General features: G+C 37.9%; 1 protein-coding gene across 1 annotated transcript in view; it reads right to left on the bottom strand.

Moving 5' to 3' along the window:
* The window catches only part of LOC126163065 (BMP-binding endothelial regulator protein), a 703775-nt gene that overhangs the window by 5781 nt on the left and 672645 nt on the right, over positions 1-25349 (bottom strand). The window contains exons 7-12 of the mRNA XM_049919968.1: positions 24126-24251; positions 21670-21829; positions 16589-16776; positions 16063-16361; positions 13938-14120; positions 5209-5459 (exon numbers count right to left, since the gene is read on the bottom strand). Coding sequence (XP_049775925.1) covers positions 5279-5459; positions 13938-14120; positions 16063-16361; positions 16589-16776; positions 21670-21829; positions 24126-24251 — 1137 coding nt within the window. The 3' untranslated portion in view covers positions 5209-5278. The remainder of the gene's footprint in view (positions 1-5208; positions 5460-13937; positions 14121-16062; positions 16362-16588; positions 16777-21669; positions 21830-24125; positions 24252-25349) is intronic.

Here is a 25349-nt window from a genome sequence, read left to right as displayed (position 1 = left end):
CTCCTCCACCTGGATAGAGAAATAAAGTGTATGATATTGAACAGGTAATTCAGCGTGTAAAGAGAGGTGAAAATTTGATATCACATTCACATATGTGAATATAATATGCATTTTCATAAAAAAGAAAGGTTGGCCCTCAGTGTTAAAGAGTATAACACCAGATCTAATTTTGTGCTTAGTTTTATGTATGTAATTGATTTTCTAATTTATTTTGACTATTCCTAGTTAGTATCTTTTGTTATAGGGTGAAATCAGTAATTGTTTTGTAACTTAAATTCTATTGTTGATGTATAATCAAATATAAATCCTGTACTAATTATAAACATTTGCAAGACAAATTACTAGTAATCTTAAAGTGTCTATTTGGCTCTATTCTAAAACACGTTAGCAAAGCCAGCCCATAATTAATTCCTTAGTAATTAATAGCTTTATCAAAATTATTGTTTGCATAACTATATTTATTAATTTCATGATTTAAACAAATAATTTGGCCTAACTCTCAGTGGAGAAGAAAGTGTTAAAAAGACGCAATCTTTCGATGTATTCAGTTATTCGAATGAGTTAAGTTTTAATTGTAATTTCTGTATATTTAACTTTAAACAATGTGTAGTTTCAGTACCTATTATTGTGATGATATATAAGGGCCCGATTTTTGGTCATGAGACAGTCAGTCCATGGCCGAGTTTCAGACGCGGAACCTGTGTTGGTTAGAATGACAACAATGCATAAACTTAACAGTAAAATAAGTGTTACACCAATAGGCTGTCTGTTAAAGCAATGACAGTGACCGTTCAATTTATTTGAAGGACTGTGAACTATGTGGTTATATTTTTACTGCTCGTATATGTTCAACAGAAAACTATTGTAGCAGTATGTGGAGGTTTGCCTGAAAACTATTAATGAGGCTTATGGAAAGTTTAAACAGTAGTGCACTGGCCATACATGTATAACTGTGTGTTATTGGGGGGTTGTGCAAAGTGAAAGTAAACGACGGTGAAACGCAGATGTGTACCTGTCGGCTACATTATTTACAGTAGTCAGTGTCCAAATTACAAACCCCATTTTTCAGCCAGTGTAGCAACGCAGTACGTTGACACCGAGGACAACAAACGAAGAATTAAAAAGCAGGCAGAACTGCTACAAAGTATACATGGAAAAGGCTCAGAGATGTGGAAAAATTCCAGCTGGTTCACATCACAGTCAGACAGAGATTTCAAAAGAGATATTGGATTTTAAGGCATACCCAGAAGCAGATTATAGGCTCAGATCACAATTCAATAATGATGAAGAGAAGACTGTTGTTAAAGAAAACTGTATTGAAGAATCACCGTGGAAGGTAGTGCAATATTGAAGTACTGAAGATGTGGATACTGTGATAAGGCAGGCAGTTCAGTTGAAGGAAGTGGACATATGTAAAAAGAGCTAGCACTGAAGGTGGAAAGAAAACAGTGGGTAATGGAAAGGTAACTGCAAAGAAACCATGGATAATAGAAGAAATGCTTCAGTTGATCAATGAAAGGAGGACATACAAAACTGTTCACGGAAATTCAAGAATACAGAAATACACGTCAGTTAGGAATTAAATGAATAGAAAGGACACGGAAGCTTAGGCAAAATAGCTGTATGAAAAATGTGAGGAAACCAAAAAAGGGATGACTGTCAGAAGGACAGACTCACAAGAAACTGCTTGAGTGCGAGGTCTCAAGTTCAGTCTTTAGCATGGTTCATTTGAAAGTGTCGTGTTAACAATTACAACAAGAAAAATATTAGGTGCTTATGACACAACATTTGCATAAAGAGAGCAACAGAAAATGAGTGTCCGGGAGGTGCTGTGATCAACCTTCTATGAGATGTACGTATTATACTTCACAAAATGGACATTGCTGATATTCAAGAAATGTTCAAAACAAACCATTAACTTGCACCACGAACGCCAAATGAAAAATGGCATGCTACGTTGATCACTAAGATTTACACCATCAAGATTGAAAGTGAACTCCTTGGGAGTTACAAACAGGATGTTCAGCAAGGCACCCACTCTTAAAGAACTCATATAGAACCTTATTGATGTAACAGGGCGATGACAACTGGTGGAATGTGATGGCATGCACTAAATGTGAAACAATCTGTTGTGGAGCTTATCGTAAAACTAGCTATCCTATTTTGCATAGCTACAGATAGCATGATAATATGTTTTATATGTATGGAAAAAACAAATATCCAGAGGCTGAATTTATCTAGTGGTTCCAGGTGGAATGAATTGCAATGTCACACACTTTTTAGGAGGGATAGTTTGTTCTAAAGGAGAATAATTTTTATATGCACACCAGGGATCTGGCAAAAGCAAGTTATTTTGATCAACTATTGGCCATAAGCAGTGCTCGTACCATAGTCGTAGCTCTCTTACACTCATTTCCCCATGCTTGCTGTGATGTAAATATTCCCTACCTTCTTTGCAAGATCTCACACACGAGACAGAATCGTAGAGGGCAAAGCACATCCAACTTCTTGCAGCTCAATAAATAACTTTCCAGCCAGTTTGCCATCTGGATTAACAGTCAGTATAATTGGGTGCAAATTCTTTAAGGCAGTGGCATTAGTTGATCTTGATACAACTCTGTTGGTACCTCTAGTTTCCAGGGTTCCTTTCACATGCATTTCCTCATCGAATCCTGACTTCCTTACTGAGCAATGAGATAAGTTTGTTCATCTCATCTTCAAATTTTCAGGTAGATTCTGTAGTTTTCTGTGCATTGTCAAATTGGTGTATTGTTTGAAATTTCACTTCCTTACATCTTCAAATTCTCTTGTACTGTTTGAAGTTAGGCAATCATCCACTGCCTCCCTTTAAATCACTGTAATATGCCATGTTCAATTTCATGTGCATAACTTAATATGTCACTATTATGCACATCCTGTAAATTGCATCAGGTATCCTTGAAACATGCAAACACCAGTTTTTGGAACAAGTGTGCCTTGTCCACCCTTGAATATCTGTAGTCTTTCTTATGCACTACATGCTAGTATTGCTGTAGACTAATTCAAGATCTGTTCATACAGCAATTGTTTTTTTACTATGCTGTGGATGATATTCCATGTGTGTATGTATGTTTACACCCACTTCTTGGACAACGATTGTCCTTTACTACATTTCACTGGAGACAGGATTTGTGGTTCCCTGTCTGCCAAGGATGAGAACTACACGGCTCGACACCTGCTTCAGTACCACTTTCACTTGTTAAGCATATATCGTCCTCATTGTACTCCACATATTTACTGTCTGCACAATCAAGCACATCCAACACCACACATTCCACTGGCTCATTCTCCATAATCACGCTTTGTTTATTGTTGCCATTTCCCTGCTTTGTATCAACACCACTAGCACTCTAGCTCTGTTGTGAGTTACTCACTGACTGAGCACTTCAAGTATGCTTCATAGCCTCATGCTGTTCTCACCATTGGATATCTCTAGTCCCAGCCCCTGTTACCATCAGAAGCTAACTTTGTGGTAACATGGTAGGCAATAAGTGGGGTGCTGTATGCCATAAACGCCGGCCTCTGTGGCCGAGTGGTTCTAGGCACTTCAGTCTGGAACCGCGCTGCTGCTGTGGTCGCAGGTTTGAATTCTGCCTCAAGCATCAATGTGTGTGATGTCCTTAGGTTAGTTAGGTTTAAGTAGTTCTAAGTTCTAAGGGACTGATGACCTCAAATGTTAAGTCCCATAGCGCTCAGAGCCATTTGACTCATTTGAATGCCGTAAATGTTATTGGCCTATTGTGACCTCACCCTCAAGGAGTTCCTTGTCAGCATATAGAAAAATAAAAACAACTTCAGCACAAGTTGTTTAAAATTTTGAGAAAAATGGGAGTAAGCTATAGGGAAAGGTGGTAATATACAATATGTACAAGAATCAAGAGGGAATAATAAGACTGGAAGACAAAGAATAAAGAGCTCAGACAAAAAATGGCATAAGACAGGGATTCAGTTTTTACCCCTATTGTTCAGGGTTGTACATCAAAGAAGGAATGAGTGAAATAAAATAAATGTTCAAGAGTGGGATTAAAATTCAGGGTGAAAAGACGTTAGTGGTAAGATCCTGATGACATTGCTATCATCAGTGAAGAAGAATTGCAGAATCTGTTGAATGGAATGAATAGTCTAACAGTAAAGAATATAGATTAAGAGCAAACTGAAGTATGATAAAAGTAATGAGAAGAAGCAGAAGGGAGAACAGCGAGGGAGTTATCATCATAATTAGTGATGAAGTTAAGGAATTCTGCTACCTTGGAAGCAAAATAACCCAAGACAGACAAAGCAAGGATAACATTAAAAGCAGACTATCACTGACAAAAAAAGGATTCCTGGCCAAGAGAAGCCTACTAGTATCCTTAACTTGAGAAATAAATTTCTGAGAATGTACATTTGGAGCACAGCATTGAATGGTCATGAATTGTGGACTGTGGTAAAAACAGAACAGAAGACTATTGAAGCATTTGAGAGTGATGCTGTAGAAGAATGTCAAAAATTAGGTGGGCTGATAAGATAAAGAAGGAGATGGTCTCCGCAGAATTGGCGAGAAAGGAGCATATGGAAAACAATGACAAGTAGAAGGGACAGGATAAGACACTTGTTGAGACATCAGGGAGATTAGATGAGTAGATTGAGAAAAATAAATTATGGCACAGTGTCACTAAAAGAAGGGATTGGTTGACAGAATATATCCTGAGCTGTGAGGAGCCATCAGTTTGGTAATGGTGGGAAGCAGAGGGGAGGAGGGAGGGGGATTATGGATGCAGACCAAGGCTCAAATACAGTAAGTAGATTAAAATGGATGTAGATTGCGGTAATTATGCAGAGATGATGAGATATAGACAGGGTAGTTCAGTGTGAGGAGCTGCATCAAAACAGTCTTTGGACTGAAGACCAGAACAACAACAATATATGGTTTCCTGAGAATAGATGTTTCCTGCACTTAATTCTAATTTAACACAGAGTAAAGTTGTAACTGTGTCACCTTTAGGCATAATAAGCAAAGGCAACTCACTCATTGATGTAGAGAGCAGTTTTGTTTGGTGGCTTTTAAAACTGATCCAGTCAGACTGATCAACATAAGTTTCTCAGTCCTTTAAGTTAAATAATTATTCTTTCTTACAGCTTAAGAAGTTAGGGAAAAAAACTGCAGTGCATGAAAATGACATCTCTTACCTGACTTTCTGACAGATGTCCAGTGATGTGCCATTTGTTGTCAGCAGGAGGGTGCTGAGAAGATGAGTGACTATTGCAGCTTACGTAATGGAGGCCTCTTGCGAGGTGACGCCCAGAAGCTGAGACACCTTGATGCTTTTCTCCATTTGTGAACACGTACGCCTAGCCTCTGGCACTCGTGGGCGTAAGCCATGAAAGATTCACAGTGACATCGGCCAGTTGGACATTCACACATGTCCACTATGCAAGCCCTGTACAAATACAGCCACAAATCACTATAGGTAACAAACTAGCAGATCTTTGCAGATATCATTATATTTAAAATTATATGAGGTAGTGGAAGGCTTACAATAGATCAGTACATTCACACTTCTGATAATCTGCTTTTTTATGTGAGGTAACGACTTTGAGATGACAGTGCTGTCAGCTTGTGTGCTGGAAATGAATTAGCCTTTTGTGGTGGACCCAGTGAATAACTGGCTAGTGAAAATCTTGCCACTGAAAATACCTGCACTACCAGCAAAGGAAATCCAAAACGAAAGAAATAGTTTATGAAAATAGGACAAAAAAGCAAGCAGGAAGGAATGAAATATACCAGTGAGAGGAAATTAGTCACAAAGAAGAGTAATGGAAATCTATGTGTACTAAGCTCTTGAGCATTATCTTGACAAGGAGTTTTGGTACAGAGTGCTGTTACCTGTAGATGAATGACAGCAAAGCTGTAAGCATATCCACACTGGAATGCCTATCTGTAGAGCTTTTTTGACATTGTGTTTTAGAGTTGTTCTGTAGAGTTAAGTAATTTGAATACAGTGATATAGCAATCTGCATAGTTCCTGGAAGTGCTGTAACAAGTGTTTTCTTAGGTAAATTTCAGTGCTTCCTAGAGAAACTTCAGAAAGAGGGTAAGAAAAAAGTGGCAATCACAGCAGACTTTGACTTTAATGTGTTAGTTGAAAGCACAACATTTTGTGATTTAAATCAGAAATCTATTTCCAAGTTAATTTTTTATGCAAATAAGTACTGCTTAGACCTAGGTATTATGGATCAGTCTGCTCTGTTTATTGCGCTCCCAAAAGAATGCAAACTGAAGCCTCCAGAAATGTACATAAAAAGGAATTTCAGCAAAAGTAATGTGGGTATTTTCCACAATAATCTTAAGAATTGTAAGCAAGCCTGTAGACCACCGTTGTTCAAGCACCATAAACTATGACAATTTATTGATTTGTTTGTAGATGTATTTAATGAATCTTTCCCCACCTAGTTTTCAGCAAAAGAAAGTAAGGAGTAAACTTAGTGGATTACACCAGAAATAAAAGCTGCTAGTGCCAGAAAGAAACAGCTCCACAGTGAGTTAAAATCAAAGAGAAATCCTGGTTTTGTTATTTACATTTAAATGCTATAATGCTCTGTTGAAGAAAGTTGTTGCGCAACTAAAAAATTCCAAATAATACATTCAACCTCCAACATAAAGAAACACAAAATCATTGTGGTCAGTTGTTCAGTTAGAATTAGAAGCCAAAATCAAAAGATACTGAAAATTAGATTTGAAAATGATACTATAGTAAACCCTTTTCGTTTGTCAAGTTGTTTCAATGTATTCTTTTTAAATGTAGTGAGATCAGTTGCAAATATGAAAGACTATCAAGACAAGACAAATGTGATAAGCTCTGAGAACATACAGGACACATATTTAGAATAATTTGAGAAAATCATCTAAAGGGATGTGGAAAATGAAATGATGTCTTTAAAAAACAAAACCTCATCTGTGTGGGATGAAACATGGGTGGGGTGAAACATTTACAACTGTAATCAAGACCATGTATTATATTATTTCACAACCACCATCAGTTGTTATAAAACAAACTTTTGAGTAAGGATGTTTTCCAAATGCATTGAAATGTGACAGGATATAACCATTATTCAAAAATGGATTGACAGAAGATATATGAATTACCATCCGATCTCTCTTCTGCTGGTCTTCTCTAAAGTGTTTGAAAAGATTGCAGCAAACAAATTCAAAAATTTCTTACTATAAATGACATATTAAAAAAAACTGTGGTTTTCAGCAGGGAAAAAGCACTGTAAATGCTGTCAATGAGTTTACTCAAAAAATGTGCTCTACATTAGATATGAGTAGAAAGGTCACAATAATGTTCTCTGATTCAGAAAACCTCTCTTCTTCTCTACAAATTATAGATATATGGTATCAACAACACTGTTTTACAGCGGTTCAACTCTTACATACTTAACAGAGAGGAAACAAAGAGTAATTATAACTTCAAATTCAAGCAATTACTCTTCAAATTGAAAAAGAATTTTCCAAAAAGTGCCACAAGGTGTGTCTGTTCTTTTTCTACATAAAGGACCTACCTATTGGTATTGATGTTCATTCAGTTTTATTTACTAATGGTGCATCAGTTCTAATGGAAAATGAGATGTCTGCAAGAAATCCAGAAAGTGTCAAAAATACTTTATAAAAACTTGAATCTTGGTTCCATCAAAAGAAACTAAAACTAAATGTAACTAAAACTGAAATGATGCAGTTTGAAGCTAAATCATTAGAATGGAATAAAAAACCCATGTAAAGTTCTTAGGCTTAAATCTGGATAAAAATTTAAATTGGAAAGTATACCTAGATTACTAAACAAATAAACTGCACAGCTGGGTATTTGCAATGTGTGTTTTGTCAGATGTCCACCTCCATAGCTGAATGGCCAGTGCGGCTGACTGCTGTCTAGAGAGTCTGGGTTCGTCGTCCAGTACTGCCAGGAGTTTTTCCTTGATGGGAGGACTGGAATGAGGTGCAATCAGCCTCATGATGTGAATTGAGGACCTACTTGACTGAGCAGTAGTGGCTCCAGGTCACAAAAACTGACAACAGCCAGAAGAATGGTGTTTTCAACCCACAACCATCCACACTGCATCCAGTAATACTATTGCCAGAGGATGACATGATGATCAGATGGTACCAGTGGGCCCTCCAGGACCATGGACAGAGTTAACATTTACATACGAACCAGAAAGATCTGCTATTTTGAGTCAGTCATTTGTTGTGGCATAATCTTATGTGGAAATCCAGCAAATGTCACAAGGGTGCTAGTATTACTTCAGATGGTGCCAGTGGGCCCTCCAGGACCATGGATGGAGTTAACATTTACATATGAACCAGACCAATCTGCTACTTTGAGTCAGTTATTTTTTGTGGCATAACCTTATGTGGCAATCCAGCGAATGTCACAAGGGTCCTAGTATTACAAAAGCAAATAATTAGGATCACGTGTGTTGCCAAACAAAGGGTATCCTGTTGACCAACGTAAAAAAAAAAAAAAAAAAAAAAAAAAAAAAATTAAAAAATGCTCTTTATTCCCTTCCTTTACATCTTTGAAGTGTTGTTGTTCTTCCATAGAAATCAACATATGCTAGACATTTTACATTTCTACCACAAGTACAGAACTCGTCAAAGAGAAAATTTTAAACTTCTGATGCACTGTTCAAAGCTCGATGTCAAACACCAGAGTATATGCGGTTAAAAATTTACAATAAAATTAAAAGCAGTAATATATATTTCCAGGACAGATAGAAATTCAGCATCATTTGTAATGTCATGTGTCTTTTTGATTGCATTGCAGATCTAGATCTCAACTGACAGTGCAGCTATAATTAGTGCGTTATAAGTAGACATGTAGACTGAGTGTAATTGTAACGACACATATTCCAACCCACCTCAGGCACATGCAAGCATTAGTCCAACTTCAGTCTGCATGTCTACTTATAACACACCGATTATAGCTGCACTGTCAGTTGAGATCTAAATCTGGAATGCAATCAAAAAGACATTATGACCAATGCCGATCATCTTTTGTGTCCTGGGTTACATCACGGTTGTGGAGCACAACCATCCCCTTGGAATCGAATGTGGTAATATATATAACATGAAACTTGGTTCACTTAAAAGATTGCTCTTTATTCTTCTGGTAGAAAAATGTTATTATTCTATTGAAGAATTCTTTGAGGTCAGTTTCACAGTTTGTATCAGGGATTTACATATTTTATTTTTTGTATATTGGAAAGTATAGTATGTCTTTGTATAGCAGTGTCTCAGAAACATATAAAGAACAATGTAAATTTTTGTATTTCTCTAAAAAATATTTTTGTTGTAATCCTTGACATGTCTTCTATACATAAAATCAAATGTTTGGAAAATTGTATGTAAGGAGATGAATAGATCACTTTTCAGTGATGCAGGACAACAGATTGGTGCATGAAAATATGTTTTCCTATTTATTTTTTGCGGGTACTGAGACTACTAATGGCAATATAACGAATGATGGATTGCTACTCACCACATAGCAGAGATACGGAGTTGCAGACAGGCACAACAAAGACTACAAAACATGTAAGCTTTCCACCACAAGGCCTTCTTCTGAAATGGACAATACACACACACACACAAACACATATATCCATCCGCACATATACCAATGGATATGTGCGGATGGATGTGTGTGTGTGTGTGTGTGTGTGTGTGTGTGTGCGCTTTTTCCCCCTAAGGTAAGTCCACTCCCGGGATTGGAATGACTCCTTACCCTCACCCTTAAAACCCACATTCTTTCGTCTTTCCCTCTCCTTCCCTCTTTCCTGACGAAGCAACTGTGGGTTGCAAAAGCTTGATATTTGTGTGTGTTTGTGTGTTTTTTATTGTGTCTATCTACCAGCACTTTTTAATATATATATATATATATATATGGTTATAATAGAAGGAAACATTCCACGAAGGAAAAATATACCTAAAAACAAAGATGATGTGACTTACCAAATGAAAGTGCTGGCAGGTCGACAGACACACAAACGAACACAAACATACACACAAAATACAAGCTTTCGCAACAAACTGTTGCCTCATCAGGAAAGAGGGAAGGAGAGGGAAAGACGAAAGGATGTGGGTTTTAAGGGAGAGGGTAAGGAGTCATTCCAGTCCCGGGAGCGGAAAGACTTACCTTAGGGGGAAAAAAGGACGGGTATACACTCGCACACACACACATATCCATCCACACATATACAGACACAAGCAGACATATTTAAAGACAAAGAGTTTGGGCAGAGATGTCAGTCGAGGCAGAAGTGCAGAGGCAAAGATGTTGTTGAATGTAGGTGAGGTATGAGTGGCGGCAACTTGAAATTAGCGGAGATTGAGGCCTGGTGGATAACGGGAAGAGAGGATATATATATATATATATATATATATATATATATATATATATATATATATATATATATATATAGATGATGTGACTTACCAAATGAAAGTGCTGGCAGGTCGACAGACACACAAACAAACATAAACATACACACAAAATCCAAGCTTTCGCAACCAACGGTTGCCTCGTCAGGAAAGAGGGAAGGAGAAGGAAAGACAAAAGGATATGGGTTTTAAGGGAGAGGGTAAGGAGTCATTCCAATCCCGGGAGCGGGAAAACTTACCTTAGGGGGAAAAAAGGACAGGTATACACTCGCACACACACACATATCCATCCACACATACACAGACACAAGCAGACATTTGTAAAGGCCTTTACAAATGTCTGCTTGTGTCTGTGTATGTGTGGATGGATATGTGCGTGTGTGCGAGTGTATACCTGTCCTTTTTTCCCCCTAAGGTAAGTCTTTCCGCTCCCGGGATTGGAATGACTCCTTACCCTCTCCCTTAAAACCCATATCCTTTTGTCTTTCCTTCTCCTTCCCTCTTTCCTGACGAGGCAACCGTTGGTTGCGAAAGCTTGGATTTTGTGTGTATGTTTGTGTTTGTTTGTGTGTCTGTCGACCTGCCAGCACTTTCATTTGGTAAGTCACATCATCTTTGTTTTTAAATATATTTTTCCTTCGTGGAATGTTTCCTTCTATTATAACCATATATATATATTTAAAAAGAAAGATGATGAGACTTACCCAACAAAAGCGCTGGCAGGTCGATAGACACACAAATAAACACAAACATACACACAAAACTCAAGCTTTCGCAACAAACTGTTGCCTCATCAGGAAAGAGGGAAGGAGAGGGAAAGACGAAAGGATATGGGTTTTAAGGGAGAGGGTAAGGAGTCATTCCAATCCCGGGAGCGGAAAGACTTACCTTAGGGGGAAAAAAGGACAGGTATACACTCGCACACACACACATATCCATCGATACATACAAGACACAAGCAGACAATATATATATATATTCACACAAAGACAGCTACCACATACATGACTTCCTGGATTTTGCACTGTTTGAGAACACTAATGACCTATATCTTCCTAATGGGGCTGTTGAAGACTTGGTTCTTTAGTCATAGATCCTCTTGCTACTATTTATATGTAGCTTTTGTAACATTACTAGGTTTAACGTCATTTCATTATAGGTGGCCTAGGCAATAACCTACATTCAATAGAGATCTCTAACAAATTGTGAGATGAGAACTAGAGAATAATCCAGTTACTGCAAGATAGCTTCACTTAATGCTCTCTCTACACAAAATTATACGGGTTAATCATGTAAAAATTACATTTATAGGGGGAATAACTGTGTTGATTATTTCAGCCTGTGAAAGTCTCACACTTGTTTCTTAAGTATATAAGATATTAGGACAATTGTCCAACTCAGTTTAATGATGAAATTTAGCAACAATAGCATATACAAATAGATAATTTTTTTCCCAAGGTAAGTATGGCACTTTCAGTTAAAACATGTTGAAAATATTAGGGATGAATGTTGATACAATGTTTCGTAAGATCTATTCATCACAAAATTAAAAGAGACAGAGAGATAAAGTATACAAAATAACAATAAACACACATTCTATTTCTGAGAATGATATGAATATGGCACTGCTCAATGTAAATTGTATCAACTCAGTTTCCACTTTTCCAGACAAGACTGAAATCAAAAATTATGCTGCAGTAGTGCTGCACAGCGTTCATATTCTATGAAGTGCATATACTGGATTTAAATAATGTAGGAGTGAAGGAAACAACTCACTGAATAGCAGAAGCATTGAATCATTGGCAGACACACATAAAAGCATGAAATTTTGCTAGCTCTTGGACAGATCCTATATTGAATAGCTGGTGCATGTGTGCACCTGCGTGCTTGCTCCTCTCCCCCCCCCCCCCCCCCCCCCCACACACACACACATACACACATTGAGGTCTAGTGTAGGCTGTAATTATTGCATGGCAGGAAAACTTGGTAGACATGTTAATGTGTCAACGCAGAACCAATCTACACTGGAGAAACTGTTGGTTCCAGTTGTGGCCACCAGGTGAAAATCTGCTGCTGTGCACTGGTATGACATCAATATTGTCATTTGACAAGCCATAAAATGAGCGAACAGTGTGGCTGTTGAGAGTGGAGAAGGTGCACTGTTAGTGAAATTGTTTTATGTGAATGGCAGCAATTACAGTGCTGCATTGAGAGAGTATTGAAAGGTCTGAGGAGAGACCCAATGCCATTAAATGGTTCAAAGAAGATAACAATGAAATTCATACACACCGATTAGCTCAGTGTGGCATCTGGAAGAGGAAGGCGTCCTATTCTGGTGGAAGTTACTGATGAGGTTGCTATTACTGTAACTGACCATGCAGCATGTTATGTGGGTATTGTTTATGCTTGAACAGTGTCAGAAGAATTAGCCATCACATGGTCAACAGTTGGAAGTTATTGTGGTTTATTTTACACTGGTGTCCATACAAGATTCCGATGGTGCAGCAATTAAAACCTCATGATCTGTAGAAATGTTCTGAATGTGCTCATTGTTTCTGGCATGGATCATAGTTAATGACAATTAGCCTGGCAATATTCTGTGGAGAGGCAAGGAACATTTTACACTACAGGGTGCAGTGATACAAAGAACTGCGAAATTTAGGATACTGATAAACCTCATGTTCTGCACAAAGAACCATTGCACTCACTGTATGTGACTGTGTGGTGTGATTCACAGGCAACTTTATCGTTGGTCCAGTCTTCTTTGAAAAGAATGCACCCAGAGATCCTGTCGGGTGTACCATGATGTCTGCACATTATCGAGACCACCTTATAAAGAATGTGATTCCTGCTTTGGAAGAGCAGAACTGTGTGGAAACTACTGTTTTCATGCAAGCTGGGGGAACACCTCATGTTGCTCGCCCAGTGAAAGATCTGCTTAATGTAGCCTTCCTTGAACGTGTTATCTCCATAAGTTTTCCAGCTGCTTGGCCTGAAAGATCACTTGACCTGAATTCATGTGACTTTTGGCTCTACGAACATATAAAAGAACGCATTTACCAGGGACACATTTGGTTTCTACCTGATCTGAAAGTCAGTATACAGGAACACATTGCTCATATTCCACCGGAACTTAACAACTGTTGATCACATCATTTTACAGCTGCAGCTTATTGGCGACATCTCTGGTGCTCATATTGAATAAATTGTGTAGACATTGAACTACTTGATTGGAATTTACTGCAAAAAAAGTAGCAGTCAAATTCTGTGAACTATTGATGAGTGCTTTAGGTGAATCATTTGACAAAGGCTGCCTGAAAATTCAATTTTGTGAAATGAGTAAAATTGCTACAGCTAGTAACTACATCAGTTCACACACACACACACACACACACACACACACACACACACACACACACACACACACACATGCACTAAAAGGTAATGAGAAATTTTTAATTTTCATTTGTTTCATGTGACTCACTGATAATATGTGTTGGGATTAAGTTTCTTGTGACACTCATTGAAGAGCTTCTCCTTGAGTGGAGCACACTGACGAACACTTCGTTGATGCACCTTAGGTTTCTGGCACTGTGGTTCCCTATTCAGTTGTTCCTGGGGGCGAGTGCATGATTTTGTTCCACCAACTCGCCATGACAGTCCAAACCTGTTTAAAGCAATAAAGAAATACAGTAAATGTCAGAATGTGAAGGCCTGCAGTCACATCTATCTCAAAAAATGTACAGTGCTCTTTAAATGTTACAAAATTCTTATACTGCATAAGAGTTTTTCTCTCTCTCTCTTTTTCCCCTTCAGTTCAGATCCCAGTGTAATAAATAAGTGATATTCTAAAAACTTTGCAGACTGACTTGGTTTTCTCTAACTTGTGAACAGCTTAATACAAGCCATCCTCATTAATACTGTTTGACAACTTCCGAGTGTCAGATGTGTTAAATGAAACTGTTTCTTTCAGTACTGATGACAGTATTTGAAGTGTAGTGGTGTGTTCATGTTGATGATGCTGCAAGAGAAGGGAAAGCCTGATCTTCATGGAAAAGGAACAGTTTGAGAAGTACTTAAGCATAGAGAAACAGTTACCTTGACTTATTTCTACACCTGCATGCCACATACTCAAGTACCATGCAGTGGCGTCATCGATCATCCCTTCATCCCAAGAAGTTCAAGAGCCAGCCATCTGGTGCAAAGGTCATGCTCATCCTGCTTTTTATTACTGAGGCCCATTCCTCAATGGTTTCATGGAACTCGTATCTCAGTTACTGGGGAAAGGTACTGCACAGTGCTGGAGAAATTATGGCATGCAGTTAAGGTGAAGTGTCTAGTACAACTGTGACAAGGGATGCTGCTGCTTCATGATAATAAGTTATGCCAACTCATATAGGAGACCCTTGAGCACCTGACCTATAGTCCTAATCTCTTCCCATGTAATTATCATGCCTTTGGTCCCTTAAAAAAGGCCTTGAAAGGTCGATGATTCCTGTTGGACAAGGATGTGTAGCAGCAGATAAGGACTTTTTCACACACCAGGACATGGTGTTTTACCAAACAGGTATCTCAAACCTGGTGTATGGGATGATTGCCTCAATGCTCACAGTGGTTACACCTGATTGACACACTGATTATGGACTGTATGGCCTTCGAGCGGAAACGTTTTGATCACCCCTTATATAACCAAATAGGCTGTTGTAGTAAGATCTGTAACAGTGTGTGGGGCTTGTAATGGGGGGGGGGGATGGAAGCCATATATTTTAAGTACGTGCTGCATAATAGTTTCAGTGTGCATTTTTCAGATGGCATTCATGTCACATATATACATTATACTGATATTAGACATATGTGACTGGACATCTATATACATTACACTGTTATTAGACTTTTATGACTGGACCCCTGTGTGTTGGAAGTAAGAAAAGGAAGTAATTATATCATTTACACATTTCCTGTGGTTTTTAAGAATTTTCCTGGAAGTATCTGCTCAAAAGGCAGTGGATGAGACATCAAAGAGTTTAAGAAACTAAAGTGCAAACATGATTGCATCATACATTTTGATAGTAATTGCATTATATGATAAACAGAACTTTCTTTACAGTTGTTACAAGTAGATAATAGTTGGTGAAGGATTCTTCGTGAGAGAAACAATTTTTTCTTTTCAGTGCTTAGTCCTGCAAGTGAGCATTTTTCCAGATACTGAACAGTTATGTGTAGTACCTCATATTGCATATTTTTTATTAAAAGAACAGGTGATGACTTGACTTAGAAACTGATTCTTTTTTGGTCTCAGGATAAGAGCACCTAATAGCATATGAATGACTCAAACACAAAATGTGGCTGATAAATAGTACAGTGTTTGTAAAACACTGTTACTGAATTTCCTATTTGCCAAATTTATTGCATTAAATTATTGAAAGCATAAATTTGTGATTTGCAAAAAATTAATGTCTTATTTTACACTAGCACAGATGAATCTACAGCTTGAAATCTGTTGTTGGAGGTGAATCTAATTGAATTTTGCACTGTATAAATTTGATGAACTTCCTACAGTGTAAATGTATTTTGCTTGATTCTGCTGTAAATGTGTATGAACTATGAACCTTTCTGCATCTGTGTCAAGGGCTTTACCACCATGGCGCAGTGTGAAGTCATCAGATGCCTTGCGATTGAAATTTCCACATAGTCCACACATTTTTCCTTTATATCGTTTAGGAACAGACACCTCCAAGAAACTGTTGCCATCCCATACAATCTTCACACCAATGAATGTTTCCACTTGAACTCCATTGCGTGTTTTATTGACAGATATCTTATCGAGCAGTCTGTATGGGGGCTGCACACGCTTTCCATTCACTTTTACTCTCATGTTCTGTCCCAGATTTATCTTGAGCTCTCCAATCTGTAGACAAAAATATTTCTAAATTAATATTTACTGTAAGTTATAAGTAATTATTCATCAAAACTTTGCTTTCTTTTATTGGAAATAGTAAAATGTGTTGCATTTACAAAAGCTATATGTAAGTAATTTTTTTCAGCAGAAAGAAATTAGCAATGAGCATAAATTACTTATCCAAAAGAATTACTTCTGTCTCCCTCATTTCATATGGTAAAAAATGTGTGTTTTACCTTCATTGAAATGGTTTTTGTCCATGAGGATGCCTTGGTTGCTCTTGCATCATTTGTTACTCTGATACCGAAAGTGTGTGTTACACAGTCTGATGCCAGCTGGTATTTGCATGATCCTTGGAAACTGTAGAACTTCCCATCAAAAGTGCGATAATGTGGATCACCAAAAACTGTGCATACACCATCACCTGTAACAAAAGATATTGGTGACTCTGTATCTTAGAACATCATTTTTTTATTCATTGGCTTTCGATACGTTGTCTTCCTAAAGAAGGTAATACAAATTACAGTGAAGATGGATTAATTATCATTACATGTATTTAAGGAAAACTGGATTTTAATGTTCCATCTATGATGAAGTCATTATAGGCAGAGCACGGGTTCAAATTGGACAAGTATGAGGGAGAAAATTGGTTATGTCCTTTTAAAAGAAATAATCTGGACATTTCCTTTAATTTTATTTTAGGAAACCACATAAACCTAAATGATCTGGGTGGCCAGATGGGTGAGGGGGTGTCTGCATCCCACTTCTCCTGAACATGATTTGTTTATTAGGTAAAGAAATTGTGTAGATGTTGGAAGTAATATAATTAAAGTGGATTAAACTCATGAGTATCCTGAAGAGTTGAACTCAGTATATTATTGATTTTGAATTCTGTGTGTCATCTTATACCCACTTCATAGCTTTTCACAAAAAAGAAGAAAGAAAATCCATATGCTCTACTGTGGCTTTGTATGACCATTTCATTTGACATCAATGTGTAAGCACTGGAAACAAGGGTGGAGGGGGATATGATGTGTACACAATAAATATTAAATAACAAGCTTTGAAAATTGCAGATTGGATTCAGGAGCCAAGTGGGCAATGTTTAGATTTAAGTATCTTTATAGCCTATAAATTAAGGAGGAAAGGTCTCTCTTGCCATCCAGATCTTGTTATCATTTTGTGTTGTGCCACAAGAGTTTTGTCTATTTCATTTTTATGACTGTCATACTAAATGACAAGCAGAGGATAAATCCACATTCAAGAGAAGTTGTTTTAGCACATTATTTCATGTTATGGCAAACTCTACTAACTCCAGATATTATAAGCTAGTATTTTATTTATCCATTGGTATTGGTTTCTCACATAAACAGTCCTACTTTTGTCTTCTCCCCACTGATAGCTTGATGTCCTGTGTCTTCTCAAAGACACTTTAAATTGTGCAAGTACGTAACACATTACTCCTACATTTGGATTCTAACCAGCCTGCAGGAGACCAAGTATTAGTAGGTTGAATTTCCTACTGTGATTTTATGCCATTTTTTGCACCTAGATAACTAGGTTCTGAGTTTAACATGGGGACCTGTTTGTCTAACAAGGGGAAGGCCTCAGACATGGCCAACCGATTCAGCTCAAATTTGGCAGGTCGCTTGTGTACAACCTAAAATGAAGGAATCTAACATATTTTGGGTCAACACCCCCGCGTTATTGAGAAAATCATCCCTAAAGGTTATGACAAGCAATCGACTCAAAATTGGAGGGATCGATAGATAATTGTAAATAGAGCATTTTTCATCATTCATTCGCAAACTTTTCGAGAAATCGAGGAAAGAAATTTTACAACTGCCCCTTCTGTACCCACATGGTAAATGCTTTTTGCCGGCCGCACTGATTACGCAACGGCCAAGACAACTGACTGGGAATCACTCGGGTAAGAATCTCGAAGAAACCTAGCGGTTGTTATTCTTTGATGTTTGTATTTTTCCATATCTCAATTGATAGCGATAGGAGTAAGTAAATCAATAAGGAATGATAAAAATAAGGTAGGCAAACTAATTTCCCAAACGCCTGAGTTAGTAAAGTATTAAACTTTTAAGCCTTGTCACATGAAAACAATTCCGAGTAAGAGTGCTGTGAATTCCTCATGAGGGATCACAGATAGCCAATCACGTGACGCTTGTTTACAGCGAGGCTCGGGACAGAATGCACGAGGGGAGAGTTATGTTGTCCCGGTTGCCTCTTCATCATATCATAGTTGTAAACCTGGAAGAGTGAAGGTGTCCAGCACGAGCCTTATAGAAGTCACTCAGAAACCGTCATTAGGCCGTCGCGAACCTCACGGATACATGTAGTGATTTTTCCATCGTTAATGGGCCAAATTAAATATGTTTTGTGAATGAATACAGTGTTCTTCCGTAAGTAACATATGACGAGTACTGTATGTAGTTTGTACTAATTAGCTCATCTGTTTATGCCGTAGTAACTAGTTATTGTTTGTTGTGTCATATGTTTCAGGTGCATGATCCAAATAATGGAGTATGTACACCCTTCTACTAGCGCTGTAATATATAGTTGGGAGCCTGTCACAGACGATAGCAAGCGGGAAGTTACCAATGCTGTGTTTTGGTTTGTAAAAGTGTTGCAAGACAGATGCATTATCAATGCACTACCGGAAGCAGGCAGTTCTGTTTCTCGGCATTCCAGATTAATAGGAGTGGCTACCATCGAGTGGTATTTGGAGCTGACGAACGAAATGACGTTCGTTGATACTGAATTATTATACCATGAAGACAAAGCAGAAGGTGATTCAGTGGAAGATATCCTGACTAGTGAATCGCAAAATGGTCATAACACTTTGGAAATCTCCACATTACTGGGAATATGTGCTTCATCTGTTCCCAGTGAGTATTACGAACTGGTTACTAACCGATTGAACTATGTTTTACGTTTGCTGCATCATTATCTTGGGCAATAAATTTCAAATCGGAGTATAAAATTCGTCAATGGCATGTCACTAAATAAGTCTCTCAAAAGGAGGTACAAAATATAGAAGATATACAAAATTGGCGGCTCTTTTCAGCACGCAAACGGTGTCACTTATGACCGGTTTCAATTGTGATCAACACCGATCAAATAGGATGCGAGTATCAGGTGAACATTCGATGCATGTTATCGCATAAGGGAGAAAGACGAACCCTTGTCACAGTTGGTAGTAAAAACTAACTAACACATTCGTACACAGCGCAATATGCTATCACAGCCTCTGTAAAAGTGTTGCCTAAGGTTTTCCTGTGTTTACTAGAAACGAATATTACATTTGGTCCACGGGTTATAGAAGAGGTCAATCGTTTGACCAACTTGTTGAAAAATGTTTACATTACCTGCTCCAAATCCAGGAAACTGACGAAAGCAATTTACAGAACATTTCTTGAGAATGTTTTAAAACCACACGTTCCTGATAACAAGTTTTGTCTAATATTGGATTCCTGGAGTGCACAAATTAATACTACAATATATGACACAGTGTTAGTAGCTGTTGAGGGTCAGCCGACATGCACAGTAAAAGTATTACCGCCAAACTGCACACCTGTGTGCCAGCCATGTGATGTTTATTTCTATCGCCAGGTTAAAAACTTTATTTTCAGGCTTCAGAATTGCAGTGTGCTTCTGGAAACCCAGCGGGAATTGCACAAACGCACAGATGCAATAGCTATTCACAGAATAATTCATAACCAACTTTCAGCACCGATTTTTCAGGCACTGATATTGTATGCGTGGTACGCATCAAAATTAATTCCTGAAAAAGACATATTTTTAAATGTAAACAAAGTTTGTTTTCTGCCAACTCTTCGAAAGGAACAGTGTAGCTGTCGAAAGATTGCATTAATTAGATGTTCTTGGTGCCTTGAGTATATTTGTTTCGAATGTTTATATGACAAGTACCATCCATCTAGTTGTTCGAAGAAAAGTGAGGACATGTTACAGTGACTGGAAGAGCCATTGTAAAGTGACCTGGAGTAACATTTTGGTTGTTTACTATCCCAAGAAGTTTGGTAAATTTATTGGCCTACCTTATTATTATTATTCCTTATTGATTTACCTACTTTATTAACCCTCCTACCCCTATCAATTGAGATATGGAAAAATACAAACGAAAAAAAGAATGTGCGCTAGGTTTCTTCGTGACTCGAACCCGGGTTCTGTGATACCCAGTCACTTACCTTGGTCATTGCGCTATTTTTTTTTTAATCTCATTTTTGTTCAATTTGTTTGTTGCATCTGCTCAGGGCGGACGTCGTAAGACATCCGTTTAAGTTCGTTGTTGATCGATTAACTCAGTTTTTTTATTACAGAGGGAGCTAACCCTCTGACCGAACACGCTGAGTTACCGTGCCGGTGCTATCGGTGCTGCCAGCGAGAAGCATTTACCATGTAGGTACAGAAGCGGCAGTTGTAAAAGTTTCTTACCTCGATTTCTGGAAAAGTATGCATTTTCAGACCCCATACCTGATTATGAAAAATGCTCTATTTACAATGATCTATCAATGCCTCCAGTTTTGAGCTGATTGCTCGTCATAACCTTTAGGGGTGATTTTCTAAAAAACGCGGGATGTTGACCCAAAATATGTTAGATTCCTTCGTTTTAGGTTGTACACAAGTGACCTGTCAAATCTGAGCCGAATCGGTTGGCCATGTCTGAGGCCTTCCCCTTGTAAGAATATTTGGAACTGCCCAGAGCAAAATTTGCATTCAGTGACCTAAACTGTTTTGTAGACTGGTAGCACTTAGCATTCCTTAGGTAATGGAATGTTTATCATGAGGAAATATATAACTCAATCTGTAAAATAAATAAGGTAGCTAACAAAATATGTACGAAAGCAAGAAACTTGAAAAAGAAAAGCTTTTTAAAACATTATCATTGCAATTTTTTTTGCCAATAAACTTTTCTTGTCTGATGTGTTCTAAGCATATAAAATATTAATTTTTCTGAAGCGCATACGTACATAATACCTTTAAGCTTAGGTTGTGTTGAAGAACAATTCAAATTTACCTTTTCATTTTGTCATCAGAGACATATCAATTAATAATGCCTATGAGTTAAGTTTTCTTGAGAATGGCAGTAAACAATACTATTTGTTGACAGATACAATAAAAGAAAATAGGGAAAGGCAACCACTCACCTGTATTTGGCAGCTCTGTATCTACACGCTGTAGGTTTTTTGTTGCCTTTCTTTATTTTTGCTTATTGTTTTCTTTAAAATGAATTATCTACTGCACATATTGAGCTCTAGAGCATGCAGTGTGTAGGGTTACTTACTTTCAACACAACGGGGGCAGCATTCATTGGCCTTGTGCTCCAGCTTGTAGTTGGGAGGACATGGGACATTTTGTTGAGGACACATCTGCATGACGCATCGCACCTGCCCCTGTCGGCATTCACATGAGTGGCATGGACCAGGCTGCCACACATCACCATCCTGATCAGGGCAAAAACAACTCAGCTCATGTACCATTTTCCAAATCGGCAAGAATATCTAGATACTGTCTGCTCTTTTGATGGGATATTTTAGTTACTATATTTTGACAGTATAAAACATATTTGTTTATCATTTTAGTCTTAAGCATATGAAAACAAGTACATAGGATTAAAATAATATGGAAAGTTCATCATGACTGCACTCTATAGAAGTAATAATTGTTAAAACCGATAAGAATTTGAAGAAAGGACATTAAATCTGATGCCTAGTGAACCAAGGGTCATGAGGTAGGAATGGGAGGAACCCGAACCTATGATCAGGTGGCATGTTAATTACCTGAAACAGCATTGTGGTAACATATTGATGCAGATGTCTGAGCAAATAGTACCCATGTAATGGAAAGAGAGAAACAAACAGTTAATAAGACTAGAGTATTACTTTAAAAACTGAGGGGGGAGGGGGATCATGGAACAGCAGCCACTAGAGTAAAATAGAAACAAGAACTGGTGAAGGAAAGATGTAAAAGAAAAACAGGAGACAGAATAAGGGGAAATGAAGAAGCTGATCTTTATAAGATAATCTCATGGACAAGTTAAGCTTTTGATATGGAACTTAATATTGTGGCATATGATTCATTTACATCATAATGTACATTTTGTATTCATATGAATAGGTTACAGGAAGCAAGTCGAAATGTGTAACGTAACTTCATTGGTACTGAACACAGCTAATGAGAAATGGGAGAATTTTAAAATTAGCACAACTTTTCATTGTGTACCCAGTAATACTAGTTTTGAACATCATCTTTTGCAGACGACCAGTAGGTTTTTTTCCCTTCACTCCACTACTCACTGTTTCATGATTAAAATTTAAAATTGTCTTGTTTTCCGATTTGTTGTAGATTCTTGTCTTTATGTCTGGGGATAGGGAGGGGGGGGGGGGCAGAGGGGTTGAGCATGTAATTGTAAATGATTAGCAAGGAGCATAAAATTATCTTTATTACCTAGTGAATGTTCAAAATGATTATCCTTAAATAATTCTGATTTGCTGTATATGGACATGACAATTTCATGGACATACAGGGAGGGTTCTTTTAATAATTAAAGGCTTTTAAATAAGAGTTATCTTGGATGTATAGTATGCATGTTCGTAATGATGGTTTCATGTAGTTTCATAATGGACAGCATGTCAGCTAAGTTTTCCCAAAACACAGTACCATACTTTATAACTGATTTGTAAATAATTACGTTACCCTATTTTCCATGTGTCAGTGTGTAAATTCAAATGCCTTTTTCTTTGATATATTGCAACAAGGAAAAGGTGTTTGAATTTATAAAATGCATAGTTATTAGTTAGATATCCAGCATGTTATTCCCAGTCTAAATTCTTATCTGTATTTAACTGAGTCAGCTTCAGTGAAGTCTCGATTTTTACGGCTCAATTTAATTCCACAGCATTTTGACTGTTTGTTCTTGACCTGTACCATATGGGTTTGAGGTGTTCATGGTCAACCGATTTAAATGAAAACATGTTTGTAGGCCTCTGAGTGGCAGGTAGCCTTGTCTGCCACCTCTAGTCCCTGCACACTCTCCCAGGTAGCACTGCTTCCTCTTTTCCCACACATACTGTGCATCCCTCCCTCTTCCCCATTCCACTGTGGGCTGTTGCTCCCATTCAGTGAGTTCAGTTGCAGTCTGGCCTGAGCAGCCAGAGATAGCAGACATGTATGTGAGGTGTGCTTGATAGTGTGAATGAATGTGTGTTGCTCTTTTCTGATGAAGGCTTTTGATGAAAACTAAATATGTTAGTCTTTTTGTTGTGTCTGTCTTCAAATCAATGTGTCTGTTCTGCCAATAATAACAAACACCAAGTACACATTATGTGCTGCAGCATCTGACACTAACTTGTGTGGTCAACTGGAAGCCAAATAGAATGAATATTTTCCTTTGTCATTACATGTCTGCAAATTATTTGCTGTTGGTGTTTGAAGTACTTTTTATCAGTTCAGCTTGGAATTCAAACATTTTGTAGTATTTTTCTAGGTATTATCAACAACCTGGGTTTGAATAAAAACAACATGAATCAGGATAGATTGCTACTCACCACATAGAGCAAGCATTGAGCGGCAGACAGTTGCATTTAGAAGTAGACTGAGCTATCGGACAGAGTCGTTCTTTGGGTTCCTTTACACGCGCACAACTCTAACATACATGGCTACTGTTTACTCCTGATAATGAGCAACTTGTGAGATTCTCCAAGCATTACAAGCTGTAATCCATTACAGGCTGTTACTTGCCTGTCGCGTGATGTTGCCGGCAGTGCACGAGGCGTGGCTGGGGAGTGTGAGCCGGCAGTGGCCACAGCAGCGTCCTGGCGGGGGTAGCTCCTGGTTCTCTTCGGGGCAGTCCAGCACGGGACACACCTGCCAACATGATGCATGTGTACAGGTTGTAACAGATACCTCATCTACCCACACCATATCTTGACTGGTGGGGAAAGCTAAACATATGACTGATATTGTGCAGTGTGCAGCTATTCCAAATAATGGAAAGATGCGTAACAGCAGTAAATGAATTTCCTGTGTTATGCTTTTAAAGTCTACAATTAAAGTGACTGGCACTTACAACATGGAATTAAGCAGTCATATGAAGAAACTCTTTAAACCAGGATCCATAAACAAGTGCTCTCTTTCTTTAGAATAACAAGTTATTAATGTGCCGTATACTGCCATTCTTCTTGGGCCATCCTGTATGTAGCTTAGTGTAGGTGGTGTGACAACAATAGCAAAACATGTCTGAGCAAGTAAATAATTACGTTTTCTATGTGGCGGAAATAATTTTTTTTTGTAAAAACATTTTTTTGATTCTCAAAACTGCATATAATAAGTTGCACATCATATATTAGGTTAAAAAAATGTAGAAAAAGATTGTAATATACCATTTCTGGCCATCTGTAGGCTCATTATTTTGGGTGTTGAAGATGCCAGAGCCAGTTTAGGAATCTAACTTTGGCCAGACAGGAGATGGTGGGTCAACCTTTGTGTGTTGCGTCTAATGCTGTTTGTGCTTGGAGCCTATAAGGCTGACTTAAAGAATAGTGACTTCTCCATGAAGAGAGGTGTTTACCAGTTGATATCAATATGAAATAATCTTGTGAAAAAGTCTAGGCAAGAAACAGTACTTTGCTGAGAAATGCTATTAGTGGGAGCGCTCTTTACATTTTGGTTCTGAAGTAGATTTGCTGAAGGGCCTAAATGTTAAAACATTTCTGTGGCACTCTCTATGTATTTCGCAAGATTTGAGTTGATTCATGATCTATGGAACATGTATAAATGTAATGTAATGTAACACTGCCAGTCCTGGGTATAGGTCCCGTGTTTGGGATGGAGGTGCTGTTTTAAAGAAATATTCCTGAAGGTAGGAGTTAGAAAACCTTTGTGATCAATAAAGTCAATTTATCGAGTACAGAAAGACTACGAGAATTCAGAAGTGCATTCCTGTACAGAGGCATTGATTCCTGT

The sequence above is a fragment of the Schistocerca cancellata genome, chromosome 2, assembly GCF_023864275.1.
Source record: "Schistocerca cancellata isolate TAMUIC-IGC-003103 chromosome 2, iqSchCanc2.1, whole genome shotgun sequence".
Taxonomy (NCBI): Eukaryota; Metazoa; Arthropoda; class Insecta; order Orthoptera; family Acrididae; genus Schistocerca; species Schistocerca cancellata.
Note: the sequence above shows the minus strand (reverse complement) of the source record. Positions and strands in the feature narration are given on the sequence as shown.